The 14,775-nt window shown below is 45.7% G+C and overlaps 1 protein-coding gene across 2 annotated transcripts in view; it reads left to right on the top strand.

Moving 5' to 3' along the window:
- Window positions 1–522: 522 nt before the first annotated feature.
- The window catches only part of ATXN2 (ataxin 2), a 52,394-nt gene continuing 38,141 nt past the window's right edge, over window positions 523–14,775 (top strand). Inside the window, exon 1 of one of the 2 annotated variants that reach the window (XM_089489826.1) lies at window positions 523–554. Coding sequence is in view for 1 of the 2 variants with exons in the window: in XM_089489825.1 (XP_089345951.1) it covers window positions 1,566–1,585 (20 nt within the window). In the remaining variant the exon portion in view is untranslated. Of the gene's footprint in view, window positions 555–1,426; window positions 1,586–14,775 lie in introns of those variants that run through there. The other variant, XM_089489825.1, reaches the window with a different exon arrangement.

Below are 14,775 nucleotides of genomic sequence, written 5' to 3'. Positions count from 1 at the left end.
GCGAGGAAGGGCAGGCCCTGGCTTTCCCGCCCAGCAGCCAGCAGCCCAGGCGGCTCGATCGGGGCCTCCTCCTCCTCCTCCTCCTCCTCCTCTGGGTCGCCCCGCGGACTCCGCCCCGCTCTCTCTCTCTCTCTCTCGGCCACGCGCCTCCCTCCTCCGCAGCCGGCCCGCTTCTCTCCTCCTCCTCCTCCTTCTCCTCCGAAGGGAGGCGGCGGAGGCGGCCCAGAGCCCGAGCCTCAGCAGCAGCAGCAGCACAAGCAGCAGCAGCAGCAGCAGCCGCCCGCCATGTCCCTCAAGCAGGCGCCTCAGCCGCCGCCGCCACCGCCGGCCCCCGCCTCGCCCTCCCCGCCGCCGCCGCCGCCTCAGCCTCAGCCTCAGCCTCCGCCGCAACCAGGGCCGGCCCAGGCGGGGAGCGGGAGCCGCAAGCCCCCCGGGAGTGGAGCAGCAGGAGGCCCAGGCCCCGGTCCAGGCCCAAGCCTGAGTGGCAGCTCCGCCGCCGGAGCGGGAAGCAGCAGCAGCGGCGGCGGCGGCGGCGGAAGAGCCCCGCTGGGCAGGTGAGGCAAGGCCGAGGGTGGCTGGGGCCTTGCTTGGGCTTGGCTTGGGTGGGGTCGGCCTGGGCCCGGGCCCCTCCATTTTCCTCCTCCGAGAGAGAGAGAGAGAGAGAGAGAGAAAGGGAAGGCAAGGAAAGGCCCTTCTCCTGCGCCACAGGAGCCAGAAAGAGGGCCAAGCACTAAGGTCCCCTCGGGCGGGGAGGAGAGCCCGCTTTGGCCCCGGGCCTTGCCTCAAGGCTGCGGAATTCTGGGAGTTGGAGTCCCACAACAAACTCCCAACTCCCAGAATTCCACAGCCTGGAGCCAGAAAAGCGTGAAAGCGGGGTCAAAGCAGGTCCTTGCTGCAGTGGGGGGTCGGCTTGGCTTCCTGGGGTTGCTTGCCTGGCTTCTCCTCCTCCTCCTCCTCCTCGGGACAGAGAAGGGCATGGGTTGGCACCCCCCTCAAAGTGTCATTACAATTAATAATGATGATAATAATAATAATAATAATAATAATTGTTATTATTATTTCTAGTCCACCTCTCCCTACAGACCAAGGTAGGTTACATTGATTGGCACACACAGGAGGAGGGGGGCACCCTGGCAGCCCCCAGAATTTGGGAAAGATGAGATAAAGGAGGTGTTTGAGGATGAAAGAATGGGTGGGTTTTTATTTTGGGGGGGGGGGGCTGCGTGGCCATGTTCCAGAAGAGCTTCTTCCTGACCAGCCTCTATGGTTGGCACCTTCAGGGAAAGGCTTGTTTTTGTGCCCCAAGAAAGATGGAGAAGGAGCGGAGAGGATGGGCGCCAGGGAGGACCCAGAGAAAGGCAGGGAAATGACATTTGTCTTCCTTTGATGCCTCCCTCCCTCCTCCTCCTCCTCTTCCTCTTCCTCCGCCACCCAAATCGGACCACTGTACAAAGCATGGCAAATGCCCGCCTCCTCACCCCCCCTTCAGCTAGCCTCCCCGGTTCCGATTGCATCATGATCAATCCAAGAAGCTTGGCAACCATTGCAGGAAAGTGGCGGCAGTGATGGTACCATTGGAAGGAAGGTAACGTCTGCAGTAGGTGGGCAGCCGGGGTTTGGGATCTGTTGAGGCTGCCAGCTTTGGGGCCAGGGTGGCGGCGAGGGGGTCCACACTGGCAGGAGCGGGGTGACAATGATGCTTTTTGTATTTGTTTCGTTTGAAAAGAGGACCCTCTGACGGAGGGGATGCAGCCATCGATCCATCTGCCCTCAACCTTGACCCGGCATGACAGATATTTAGGGTGCAGGGAGGAAGGAGCATCCATGGTTCACGTCCGACTGGAAAGGACCCTGTGTGGGTAAGGTAGGGGTGCCAGGCTGCAACCACCCGAAGGAATGAAGAAGGTTTGAAGGAGGGGAGGTAGCACATGGCATCAGGGGGAGGCAGGCAAAGAGACTTGGGCTGCATCTACAGTGCAAGACATAATCCAGTTTGGCCGCGCTTTAGCTGCTCTGGCTCCATGCTCTGGAATTCTGGGAACTGGAGTTTGTGGTGGCCCCAGAGCGGAGCAGAGCTCCGCTCTGGGGCCACCACAAACTCCAGTTCCCAGAATTCCAGAGCATGGAGCCAGAGCAGCTAAAGCGCGGCCAAACTAGATTATGTCTGCCGTCTCTCTGTGGAGTACTGACTTAAGGAAGGAGAAGACATCTAGTAAGATTTTGTGGATGATGGGTAGCAGGGGAGGCATCTGCGGTTGGCACTGCTGAGTAGGAGGAGGCCAAAGGCTTTGGGATGGACAAGGGGCACGTGGTCAAGGTGGCAGGTGAAACTAGGCCAGGACTTTCCAGCTAGCTTATGGGGTCTTTTCTTGGCAGTCGCCGCCTGGAAGTGTTGTTGTGAATGGGGGGACGGGGTCTGGGTAGAAGCTTCTAGGAAATGTGTGGAGTAGCTTGGACCTGGCTCTAGGTAGCCCACTCTTCTCCTCTCCAAGGCCTGGGCTGCAGCAGAGGCCGCCCGCTTCTGGCCCATTGGTGCCATCCCAGGGGTCCCTCCAGAGAGGAGCTGATGCTTTGTCTGGGGCTTGCGTGGGAGACTTATTTGGGATGGAGTGGGGATTATGGGGCCCTCCTGATACTGTGGAATGGTAAGTCCCAGCAGCCTTAGTCCTTGGTGAGGAATACTTGGGTTTGCAGTTGAGCAAGCTCTGCAGGGCGGCACGATTCCCGTCCCTAGTATGGAAGATAGGAGGGGGACTCCCGACCTTCAAGATTTGGTAGGGAAGAAACTGACTGTACAGAAGGTGCCCCAGCAAATTGGTTGGCACCTATCAAGCCCCAGTCTTGCCTTGAATGCAGAGAATAAGCATTTTATATTTTAATCCATTATCTCCCCTCCTTAAGTGGCAAAAAGTGGTGTATTCTGTCTGGGTCTCCTTGTCCAAATTAAAGGAATGCCCCCCCCCCCCCCCAAACAGTCCTCTCTTGGCAAAGAAAAGTGAGATGAGGCAGGTTAACCCTTCACCAGGAGCTGCATTGGGCACTGGCCAGACTGGGAGGTGAGTTTTGCGGCATCCTTTTCAATCCCATTGGTGGTTTATTCCGAGGACTGGAGATTTTGAAATATATTAGTATCTTTGATGTTCATTTTCCTAGAAGAATCAACATAATGCAGATAATATGCATAATGGACAGTAATAGTGGTTTGGGGGTTGTTGTTGTTGTTTTAAATGTTGGACCCAAACTGTATTGCCTGTAGGAGGCAACAGCTCTTTAGACCAAGCAACATCCTATGTTTATCATGGGGCAATAAAGGTATGTATGTGTACACTGAATTTGGGTTGCCTAGAGGTAGATGGGCTTAATATCCTTTGTGGTGCTGGCCTTTGTCGTCTCCTTTTTTGTTTTATATACTGAGAGACACCCATCATGTCTTCTGTTTTTCTGAATGGCTAAGCCTGCTCTCTGAAGAACACTCCCTTGCAAGTGAGCCCTACTCAAACTAGTTCTCAAAGTAAATGTGCTGAAAGATGTAGGTGGTAAGAGAAGGTTTGATTTAAATTAGTGGGCTACCATTACTTTTTGAATATAGCTTCTAGCTGCTGACCGTCTGGATTGTGGGCATCTTTCAGGTTTGCGGATGAAGGCTGGAGTTGCATTGGCTGTACATTGCAGTGATAATGGATGGCAAGTGTCTTGGAGCACTGCTACTCCCCGAGTCGGGGGCGTTGGCTAATTTTCAGGAAAGAAACAATTGGACCCAATGGGTACCCATTTAACAGACACTACCCAGTATTATGCCTGGGTACAGTTGGGACATAGCACATGAAACTCATAGGGAGAGATAGAACATTAGAATGCAGAATCCCTCTCCTTCCTTCTCCCACTTTTATTTCTGTATGACTGAAACCATGAGTGTGGTTCTGACTACAGCTTGCTAAATTGCGGGTTGCCTACCACTTCATTCTTGCAGTTTTGGAAGGTGAAGACCAACTGCACAGTCCTGTATTTCTACTCAGAAATGAATCCCGCTGGGTTCAGTGGGCTTTCGTCAAAGATAAGCATGTATTTAAGCTTCCGACCACAACTGCAATCTTATATTCACCCAGGAGTGTATCTCATTTGATTTCACCTTTGAAATATTGAAGGATTGGGAGAAAGGTGGGATATAAGAAAATAAATAAATAAATAAATAAATAAATAATGTGCGTGCAGAATTGTGAAGCCAGAAAATTAGCTCTTAGAAACACGATGGGGAAAAAACATGGGGGCGGGGGAAATGTAACACAGGACCTGTTTGGTGTTGTCAGCCCTGTGGAAATGTTGTGATGCTTGTAGCGATAGTTTATGAATGAGATGGCATTGCAGCAGAAGTAAATCACTTTCCCCCCCCTTCACCTCCATTTGCTACTTACATTTTAATGTGACTAAAATTATCCTTTATAGCTAAAGCTGAGCAAATTGTTCCCAGTTTGGTGGCCTATCCCAGGTTAAGGCTTTTCGGGGGAAATAATCTACAGCTGTTGTGAGCCAGTGGTCTGCACAGATGTACCGATTTTGAAACTGCAGCAATTTGGGCTTCTAAAACAGGCTTACATTCTCCACCTCTGTATGAGCCTTTCTGGGCGCAGATAACTCTCAACAATTCTAGTAGGTATTCTGACGGTTTGCTTGCTTTTTAAATGCTGAAAGAGCTATTGAGACTGGTGACTACCTCGCCTAAGCTCTTGAATGCCTTTTACAACTCTTAAGCTACAGCACTAAATTGTTGTACATTATAACCCTGCTGCGCAGAACATCCTGCTGCTGTCTGTTTGAAGTTGTTGGTTTTTTGTATTTGAAATGTGCACAAATAGTTCATTTTTAGCCACTGGGTGTGGATATGTACTTCTGTTGTTGTGGCAGAAAATGGGAATACCTGCTGTGCTTTCCTCAAAATATTAGTTGGGAATCAAAAACATCTTCTATTCTAGAAGGTAGAAAAAGAATCTCTTCCAGCAAAGGACTTTCCTGTGTTACTATTACCATGCTTGCATTAAAACTGCTTTGTAGACGTGTATATTCTGATCAGTAGATGGAGATCCAAAGAGTTACTCCAGCAGCCTTGTAAAGAAGCCCTCCCGGATTGGGAGCTTGTTGGGGGCATAGGGCTTCCTCCCTCTTCCAACAGCTGGCAGTATTTTTATGTTGGACACAGCAGAGGTTTTTTCCTTCCTTTGACCAGCCATTTGGTTGTATGTTGGGCATAGAAGAGGGATCTACTTTTCTTCCTCCATCCTGTTCAGTTACTTGTATGCACGTCCTTGTTGCCTTCCAACTCCCAGGTGAATGCTTGAAGTGGCATTGCATTTGAGCACTAGCCTGGTAGCCATAGATAGCCATGACTTCCATAAAGGCCAGTGAGCAAACTAGAGGAGTAATGGAGAACTGTCCTTCCTGTCCTGTCATGGAGGAAGGCACTCTCCTGCACACCTGACATAAACTGCAACTTCCTGTCCTGTCTTTACCAACACTTGGTAGTTTAGCTTAAAAAGAAAGGAAGGAAAACATACAGGCCGGTAACTTTAGGATGTACCACACTCACAGCTGTGCATTTGTGTCTGGCCCGTGGATTTCAACCTTTGAACACCGTCCTCATACTATTTTTTGCAAACTAATGTTGAAACTCCCCTTGATGGCAAAAGCAATTCGACACGAGGTTCCATTGTACAGTTGGAAAGCAGAAATAGTTTTTTGGGGATGAGATCAGGGTGTCTGTGTACTTGGAAAGGGCTGTGGCACATTAGTGGGAAACCGTGATTTGTGTGCAAAATGCTTTGTTTTGAACCCCAGTCATCTCTAAGTAAGGCTAGCTCCTGTATGAAATCTTGGGGATCTGTTGCCAGTCAGTCGATATGAATTGTGCAGCCCTCCAGAGCTTGCTGAACTGCAGCTCCAAGTATTTCTCTCCCTTGGCTGCTGGCAGTGGCAGTCCAACATTTGGACTTCTGTAGACAGTACTGGACTAGGAGGACGACTGCTGTATAAAGCAGCTTCTTATGTTCCACTTCCATAGTATATCTTGTGGCGTAAGTTATTTCGATATGCAAAAGGTATATTTAAAATTTTAAACTTACCAGTGAGTTTTAAATCAACTGGCATGCGGATTAGAATTTCTGCTCTGATCTTTTGGAAGGATGGAAAAACATACTCTTTTAAAATTATGTTTAAAATAAAGAAGTAATGTTGGGAATCTCTTCCCTACTTAGTTGTTATGTTCTTCTTGAGGACTGACAAATGCAGAGTACAAGGTGGTTCCTGCCCCAAGGTGCTAGATTCACCACCCGCATAAAGAGCATGAGTTCAGTCTCAATTCATTGGACAGACTGAAGAAACGGCAGCTCTTTTTTCTCTTAACACTAGGAGCTGAGTGCTCTTCAAAGTCACCTGCTGATGTATGGCAACCCCATGAATTCCGTTGGGTTATCTTAGGCAAGGAATCCTCAGAACTAGTTTCGCCCATGCCTTCCTCTGAAATATTGCCAACAGTCCCTGGGATTTTGGGGTGGTCTCCCATTCAAGTACTAACCAGGTCTGACCTTGCTTAGCTTTCAAGATCAGATGGAATCTGGTGCCTTCGGGGCATTTAGGCCACTATAAACCATAGATCTCTTGAAAATGGGGATGACAGAATGATGAAAGTGAGGCTAGTTTTGTTACCATGATACACTATTATCTTTGCCCAGGTAAGAAGGGACCAAAGAGTCTGGATCATCAAAATGGAGGTAGGAGGGGAATGGGAGAAGCAGTTGTGTGGTAGATAGAAGTTTCTCAATGTCTAACCACTCAGTGACTCAAGCTTTGATCCTCATACAACCCAATCTGAACAGTTTCTGTTCCATAATCCTTGTGTCTCTGTTAATCTAATCTAGGGGAATGCCACTCAAGACAAACACCCAACTGATATAAAACCCAAAGGTGATGTTAACTGAATTTGCACGGAAAAAAGACCAGGCAAACTGCAGAAGATTACTGGTGTTAGTCTGTTGAAGCAAAAACAACCAAGAGTCTTGTGGTACCTTAAAGTTTCAGGAATGTGTTATGCCATATGCCCTTGTGGGTTAGAGTCCACTTCCATCAGATGTGTGAATTGTTATTTGTAGTTGAAAGATAAATATACACTTGGTTATGCAGGGGAGGTAGTAAATACTGAGGTTAAACGCCCAGAAGGGCAGAAAGTACAGCTTAGGAGAACTCAATAGGAGTTTCAATTATATTCAAAATAAGAAACATGACCATAAGAGCAGAAATTGTTAACAGTATGCACAAATAAAACACAGAAGCAGGCTGTTTACTCGTTTTATTTAAGCCCACTTTTCTTTGCAAAAAGAAACGGATGAAAGCTGCTTACAAAAATGTTAATGAAATAATTGCACCATAAAACAGTTCACATTCTTAAAAGCTAGTTTCAAACAATAAAATCCAACAGCAGGATAGAGTAACTTGGCACAAAATAGGGAGATAGGACTTTAACCTACACTAAAAGCTGGTGCAATAAAATAATTTTAACAGCTCCTTTGTAAATGGAGAGAGAGGGATCGGATTTCCCAGGGGCGTGTGGAGGTGTGTATGTGGAATTCTGTAGCCTGGGTGCTGCACTACAACATGTCTTGTCTTATTGGTATTGCTGAAGGTGGTGAGGCACAGAGTAGGGACTCTGGTGTAGGAGTGCAGTTGACAGCCTTTAACATTGAACCTGAATGAAAATGCTTTATAGTGATAGCTAAAGGTCTATAGGTTTTCTTGAAGCCTATAGACCTTTAGCCTATAGAAGAAGAATTGAAGTTAGAGAAAGAAGTTGTTGCAGAGCACCAGCACTCATGATGGCCGAGTAAATGCCTGTGGATACCTCTCTGAGGTTGAAGTCATACATGATCACTTAGAAGGTAGTTTCATTTATCTCAGAGTTTACTTCCAAATAAACATGAGTACTAAGCTTTCTCTGTATCTCGTAGTTGTTCATGTAATATTTTGGGATGGGAAGGTTCTGTTAAATCTTTACTCCGATTTGAATCAAAGTGGATGGGAGAGCCAACATCTTAGGTCGGTTGTGATGGTGATCTGAGCTCTTGGAAGGAGATTGTGGTGTGTGGGTATGTATATATGCAGCAAAACAACTGTAACTGATTGGATTTCAGGTATTCTGCAGAACTCATAGGAAGACATGAACACATTTTAACATAAGATGAATGTAGGGTCCAAAAGGGTTTTTCAGGTTTTTATAAAAGGATGCATCAGGTTGTGTCTTAGGTTATCCTTCATATGTCTTTCCTGATGTTCTGGGTGTTTTTGTCCTAGGAACATTACAGAACATGTTTCTAGGTGCCCTGCTGTTTTCAGGAAAAATAATTTATTTGTAGCCTGGGTTTCTAACCCTGTCCTTCCCACTGCCATCCCCTCTTGAGCGCAAGTTACTTAAGTAGCCTAAATGCCACATACATACAAGCAGGCTTGGATTTGCCACTCTCTGTTGTATCCTACAATGTTGGGATGCCTTGGTAAATGTGGAGCGAGATGAGTCCATCTGGGTCCTCTCCAGTGTAAAACCTGGTTGTCAACGCTCTGTAAGAGCACAAAGGTAATTGTAGAACAGGCCTGAGCATACCAATTTGTCTGGTACGCCAAACTGGTTGGAAGTAATGCAAGCTTATTCATCAGAGCAGAAGGGTTTTTAAGCTTTGCTGCTTCTCAGGGAACCCATCAGTGGAATTTTTAAAGAGCCACCTCTTGCTCCAACTGCTGGCCATGAACTGGAGCCCTCCTAGGCTTACATGCTGTGCTGTGCCTCAGGTCTTCTGCAGGAGAAGCTTGGCAGCCTGGTCACTGAGGAGGGTGCCGCTGTTTAGGAATTACAGCTGTGTGGCAGGCTGGTGCCCTTGTGGCTTGGAAGGGGGTTGTGGTTGCCACCTTGCCTGGCATTTTGGGAGCAGGGCACAGAGACCCCGAGTCTGCATTGCTTCTCACCATTCTGTGTGCTCAGCATACAGAACTGAGAATGGGTCTGTGCAGATAGGAGCAGGCTGGATTATCGGTGGCTGAGGATAGCAGGGTCACCATTATTATTATTATGCTTTATTTATATAGCTCTGTAGATTTACACAGCGCTGTACATTCAAACAATAAAATACACCAGGGCTGGGAGGATGTTTGCCCCCACCTTGGAGATTTGCGTTTGTCTTATAAGTTACCATTTGCTCCTTTAGGGGAGGCAGGGTATCGGACAGTGCTGTTTCTGTGGCCACAAGACCTACTCCCCCTTTGATGCTTGATAGCCTTGGCTCATCAGTTCTCTGAAGGGGGCAGGAAATGTCAAGGGTCATTCTCCAGGAGTTTTTACAATCGATCAGGCACCTCATTCCCATCATAATAGCAGGCCGTTAGCTAGTATTGTTTTAATGCTCTGGATTTATTTGTGTGTCTGTGCTCCTTGAAGTCTCTTGCCAACCTGTGGCAACCCCATGAATTTCATAGGTCCTTCGTAGACAAGAAATACTCAGAGGCGGTTTTGCTTTTGCCGTCCTCTGAAATACAGCCTGCAGCACCTGGGATTCATTGGCAGCCTCCCATTCAAGTACTAACCAGGGATGACCCTGTGTAGCTTCCAAGATCGGCAGGATCTGCTGCCTTCAGGGTATTTAGGCGGGGGGGGGGGGTTTCATTTGTTTCAGAAAATATGGTTTTATAAATTCAGGAGCTGTGGCCTTGTGTAGGCGAATGGGAATTCCAACTAGGAGTAGGGTTTCCTTGGTGCTTCTGCTTGGTGCTGGCCATGCACTGAATGGCTCTGTGATTTGCTTTACCTAAACACACGATGGGGCTAATTGAGGGCTCTTCAAAGTCCACTGTGTTGTTGCACATAGTGCACTTGAAGATACTTGACTAGAAGGAACTCATTCACCCATATACTGGCGTAAGAGTGTGAGAGAACCTTTACAACAAGGCAGTGAATAGGTCTACCTCTCCCAGGAATCAACACATTCTTTTCAGGAGTTGCTGGCTGGTAGCTTCATCACATCTGACTTAAAAATGTTCACAAAACCTGTAAATAATTCAGGATATTTGAACAGCAGTAGTGTTAAAATTTGCAATTGGGCCAGTTGACTTGCATGTCAGTTGCAATGCCTGACTTGTACTAATGTTGATATTTAGTTGTCAATACATTTAACAATTGACCATTGAAAATTATTAGTAAAGAGCCAGTAGGAGGGATTGGGTTGAGGGGTGTGTTGTAGCATATGTGTACTACATGCCTTTCAAAACACTTAACAGTTGCTCCTAAAATGCATGTACACTAAAAAGTGAGCTGAAAGAGGTCAAACTGCTCTTCTTTTTGTGGTTGAGGAGCCTTTTTCTATTCTTTCCATGTTATTTTTGCCTGAGGCCCCAAAATTTCTTTGAAGAAGTCATGACCGGAACACATTTACTGTACTTTTGTTGACTGAGGTATAGCTCTATAGGAAAGTTTGCCCCCAATTTCAAAGCTTTCCAAAAATTTAAGCAGCTGGGAAGCTGATTTTTATCCTGATCCAGGTAATGTGTTTAGTCCAGGAGTAGGCAAAGTGCAGCCCTCCAGATGATGTTGGACTGGCATTCCCATCATTTCCCAGCCTGTAAGAAATGCTGTAAAATGCAGTCCATCAACATCTGGAGGGCCATTTGATTCCTGCTGTGGTTTCGTGGCACTCCAGTGCTTCAGACAGGCAACTTTCCACAGCCCCATGGAGTTGCTATGGACGAATTTGGAGCATTTCATAGTTGGTGTGCAAGTTTGTGATCTACCACAGAGTTGTGACCTCTTCCTTGGGTGTGGATTGGAAGGAGTTGCATGTAGTCCACTTATAAGTTTTAAGGAACAGTGCCGTTTGGCCTTGTAAGCAAAACAGCCATTGCGTTTAGTGACCTGGGGTAGAATGCGTTCTAATACGTTATTTTTATATTTTTACAAACGTATTATTTCTTTAAAATTAATTAGCAGATAATGCATGCATGAAATCCCACCCAAATATTAATCTGGGCAAGTTCAAAGCCAATTTTCAGGTGACTGTTCCTAGGAAGCAAGGACGTATTCAAGATACACGCACAAACAGTGGAATCCTATAAATCTTTACGGAGAAATAAGTCAAAATGGATTCAGTGTGGTCTAATGCTGTGACGTAAGTAGACAGGAATATAGCTGAAATGTGCTGTACTCTCCTCCCTTCATAATTTTGGGGTGGGGGAGAAATTAAAACCAAACGTTTGAATAAATGTACTTGGATGTCAATCAATTTGGAACGCTAGAATTTCTGATTCTGAATTGTCCAGGTCATCACAGAAATGTTGAGAAGCATGTTATTCACTGGATCTGGTGAAGCAATGGGGCTGTTAGGGTCCCTGATGTGGCACAGTTTGCCACCAGACTATGGCTGTTGCTGTTGTGCCTTCAAGTCCTTTCTGACTTATGGCAACCCTAAGGCAAACCTATTACGGGGTTTTCTTGGCAGAATTTTTTTTGGGGGGTTGCCCTTGCCTTTCTCTGAGACTGAGAGAGTGTGACTTGCCCAGTGTCATCCAGTGGGTTTTCCTAGATGAACAGGAATTTGAACCCTGATCTCTCAGCATCTTGGCCCAACGCTTTAACCATTACACCGTAGTCTCATAGTCACCAGACTATGGGCCCAGCCCAGTTGTAAGAAAGGAAGGCAACTGGGACCCACATCACAGCCAGCTGGCTGGAATGCGGGATGTGGGTTAGCTAAAGTTGGGTAGAGTCAAGGGAATGTAGGAAAAAGCAGTACTTATAAAGGAAAGAGTTCAGGAGATGGAGAAAGAAGATAAAGGGCAGAGGAAGAGTCAATGAGGCAGGTGAAGATTGGAGAAGAGGTGGTTGGGACCAGGGATGTGGGTGACATCTGCCCACAGAAACTGCTAGTACCAGATTTTCCCTCTCCCAAAGGGGCAATATCCTCACAATGCCAGGTTGCTATGTCTCCAACGGGAAGGATCCTCTGCCTTTGACATTTAGATAGATACTTACATATATGCTGATGGAAAATACGTTGCTTTTTTTAAAAAAAAATAATGTTTATTAGTTTACTTCATCAGAAAATCAGAAGCAACAATGCAAAACTATAAATATGCCATGACATAACAAATATTATATTCTGACACCCCCCAAGATACCATTATTTTTCCAGCATGGTTTAGATACACTTTTTTCCTCTCTTGCCAGTGAGCAACCCTGAACATTCAGTTTCCAAAACATAAAGTATTGGAGATCATATAACAAATCTTGCCAGTATTTATGCTGAACCCCTGGTGGTCTTGGGATATCAGAGGGATTGTTTACAAGAGGAAGGAATGACTGCCATATCACAGTAAACATCCTAGTCCAAGTTTCCTCTCTGAGAACTTAACAATTGACTGTTAACGTTTCATTCAATGCTAGATCCCACCACCTCCATAATGGGAAAAGATCCACTTCCTTTGCATACTTTCATCTCTCCGCTGTGACCAATTTTGCCACTGACAGTAGGACAGCCACAAGACATTTATGACGCAGATTTGCATTGTTATTTGTAAAAATGAGTAGTAATATTTGCAGTTATTAATATGCTGGGATGTGAACCAGGCTATTAGGTTTGGTATCTGTTCTTAGGAGTCTCTTATTTCAGGGCAGTATAGCCATATATGAATCAAAGTCCCTCTTGGTTCACATCCTTTCCAACAGGAAGCCTATACATTTTTATGAATGAATGACAGTCAAGAGGGAGTAAAATGCCATCTATATACTGTTTTATATATGTCTTCTTTCAAAGAGGTTGAAGTGGCTTTAAGAAAAACACAAGTCCAGATTCTGTTTCAGTCTCTGAATTGCAAGTATTTAGCTCTTCATTGTAATATAAAGCAATAGGGGCCTGTTGGTGGTCATTGTTCATGCTGGTAAAAGTGTTATACTACATCGCTTATATTTCCCTCGGTCCTTGGCAAGGCCACACTCGTCACAAGGTAACAAGGACTGAACCTGTATTACACATAAAGGCCTGCTATGTTAACAAGTGCATGGTGAAGAGTGTTGAACCAAGAACTGGATCCATTTGATCATTGAAGGACGGAGGTGGAAGCAAGGTGCATGTCATACTGGATATTTCACATAAAGAGCCGTGCATCTTTTCAGTTTAATTTTGGATTCCAAGAAGCAAGTCTAAGCATTGTAACAGTTCATTTGTCTCGGACATAGAGCCATTAATTTAATAATCAGTTCTCTGTGTTACTGCTCATAACCTGTCATGCCTAATCTTTCAGCTTTCTTAAGTACTGATATTTTTGACTTGAAGTTTTGAAACAGGAACTGCTCTTTATTGAGGTTAGTTTGAGGTGATGGAACCTCAGAGGAACAAGGAATACTGTGAACATCTCTGATCGAAATAGCTGTGAGTTTTCCCATGTGAGAAATAGGCAACGTCTGAATTAAAACAGGTTGTGATGTGTTAATTACCAGGCTTTAAATATTATATTGGTTATCACAGAACGTGAGACATGAGCAGAATAAGACTTAGGCCCTCACTTCTCAGAAAACAATTCTGAAAAGTAGTTGTACATTGCTGATTTGTATCATAAGGACCTTTCCATTAAATGAATGGTTGTAATATGAGCCTTTTCGAAGAATTGTGCAGAAAGTGATATGGGAGAAAAATGGTGTCCTGAAAGATAGCCAAGCGTTTTGTGTCACAAGTCTGATTTGCATATCTCGCCATAAGACAGTGGTGTGTGGAAATGAATATAATTAAACAAGAATGGTGAGAAGGCAGCAGGTTGCTGTCAAAGCTGAGATGGGTTTTAGAAGTATTCAGCCTGTTGGTATGCTGCTGTTCTGTGAATGGAGGAATTGATCTAATATTTTTAGCTTACTGAAATTGTATCAAGATGTCTACTCTGCAGGCACTGGACGGTGCTGCACAGTCATGCTGCCGTTTTGCCAAGCGCATGGCGACCTGTATTGTATCGGCTGGTCTAAGTGAAAGGTTTTGACCTGTGCTTGATGGCCTTAAGCCTTCCTAGTCTCCTTTTTTTCAGGGAGGAACATTTTAGGATTTCAGCATGTGGCAATGAGCTCGGTGGAGATACAGTACTTGCTTTTCTGATATGGTGCCAGGGAAACGTCTTTGAGCCACATGTTTAGGTCACAGTTTATTTCACTTCTCTTGACAGCTGAGGGGACACTTCTAAGAGTCATGCCATCTTAAAGGATGTTCTTCTGGCCATTTTAATATCCCCCCCCAAAATGGGTTACAATAACAAACATGCTCGGTCTCTGGCTGTACTCTCGCGGGAGTGCACATAAAGCTTTAACCCTGGCATTGATTTTATATGTTAAGGTGCACAACAGCTGAAAAGAACCACACTATTGATATACAGTAGTCTCTCCACATTCACTGGGGTTAGGGCTGAAGGATCCCTGTCACTGTGGAAAAACCACAAATAAAAACACACTATCTTTTAATCTGAGATAACACCTCTCCAAGAATGTCCAGGCCCTCCTGTGCAACTCTCTGGTCAACATCTGCCAGAAGGCCCTCATGCTGGAGGACCTACAAATACCTAGAGAAGTGCTTTCTCTAGGAAATTCTAGGTTCTCCGGCACAACTCTATGGTCAACCTCAGGCAGAGTTGTCCTGGAGGACCTAGAGATTCCTAGAGAGAACATATTAATCAAAACTGCAAAGAAGCAAAGCCATAAATGTGGAGAGCCAACTGTCT

This window comes from Sceloporus occidentalis, unplaced genomic scaffold, assembly GCF_023333645.1.
Source record: "Sceloporus occidentalis isolate IW3139 unplaced genomic scaffold, rSceOcc1.0.p SCAF_41, whole genome shotgun sequence".
NCBI classification, from domain to species: Eukaryota; Metazoa; Chordata; class Lepidosauria; order Squamata; family Phrynosomatidae; genus Sceloporus; species Sceloporus occidentalis.
The sequence above is the reverse complement of the archived record's forward strand: the minus strand, read 5'-3'. Positions and strand labels throughout refer to the sequence as shown.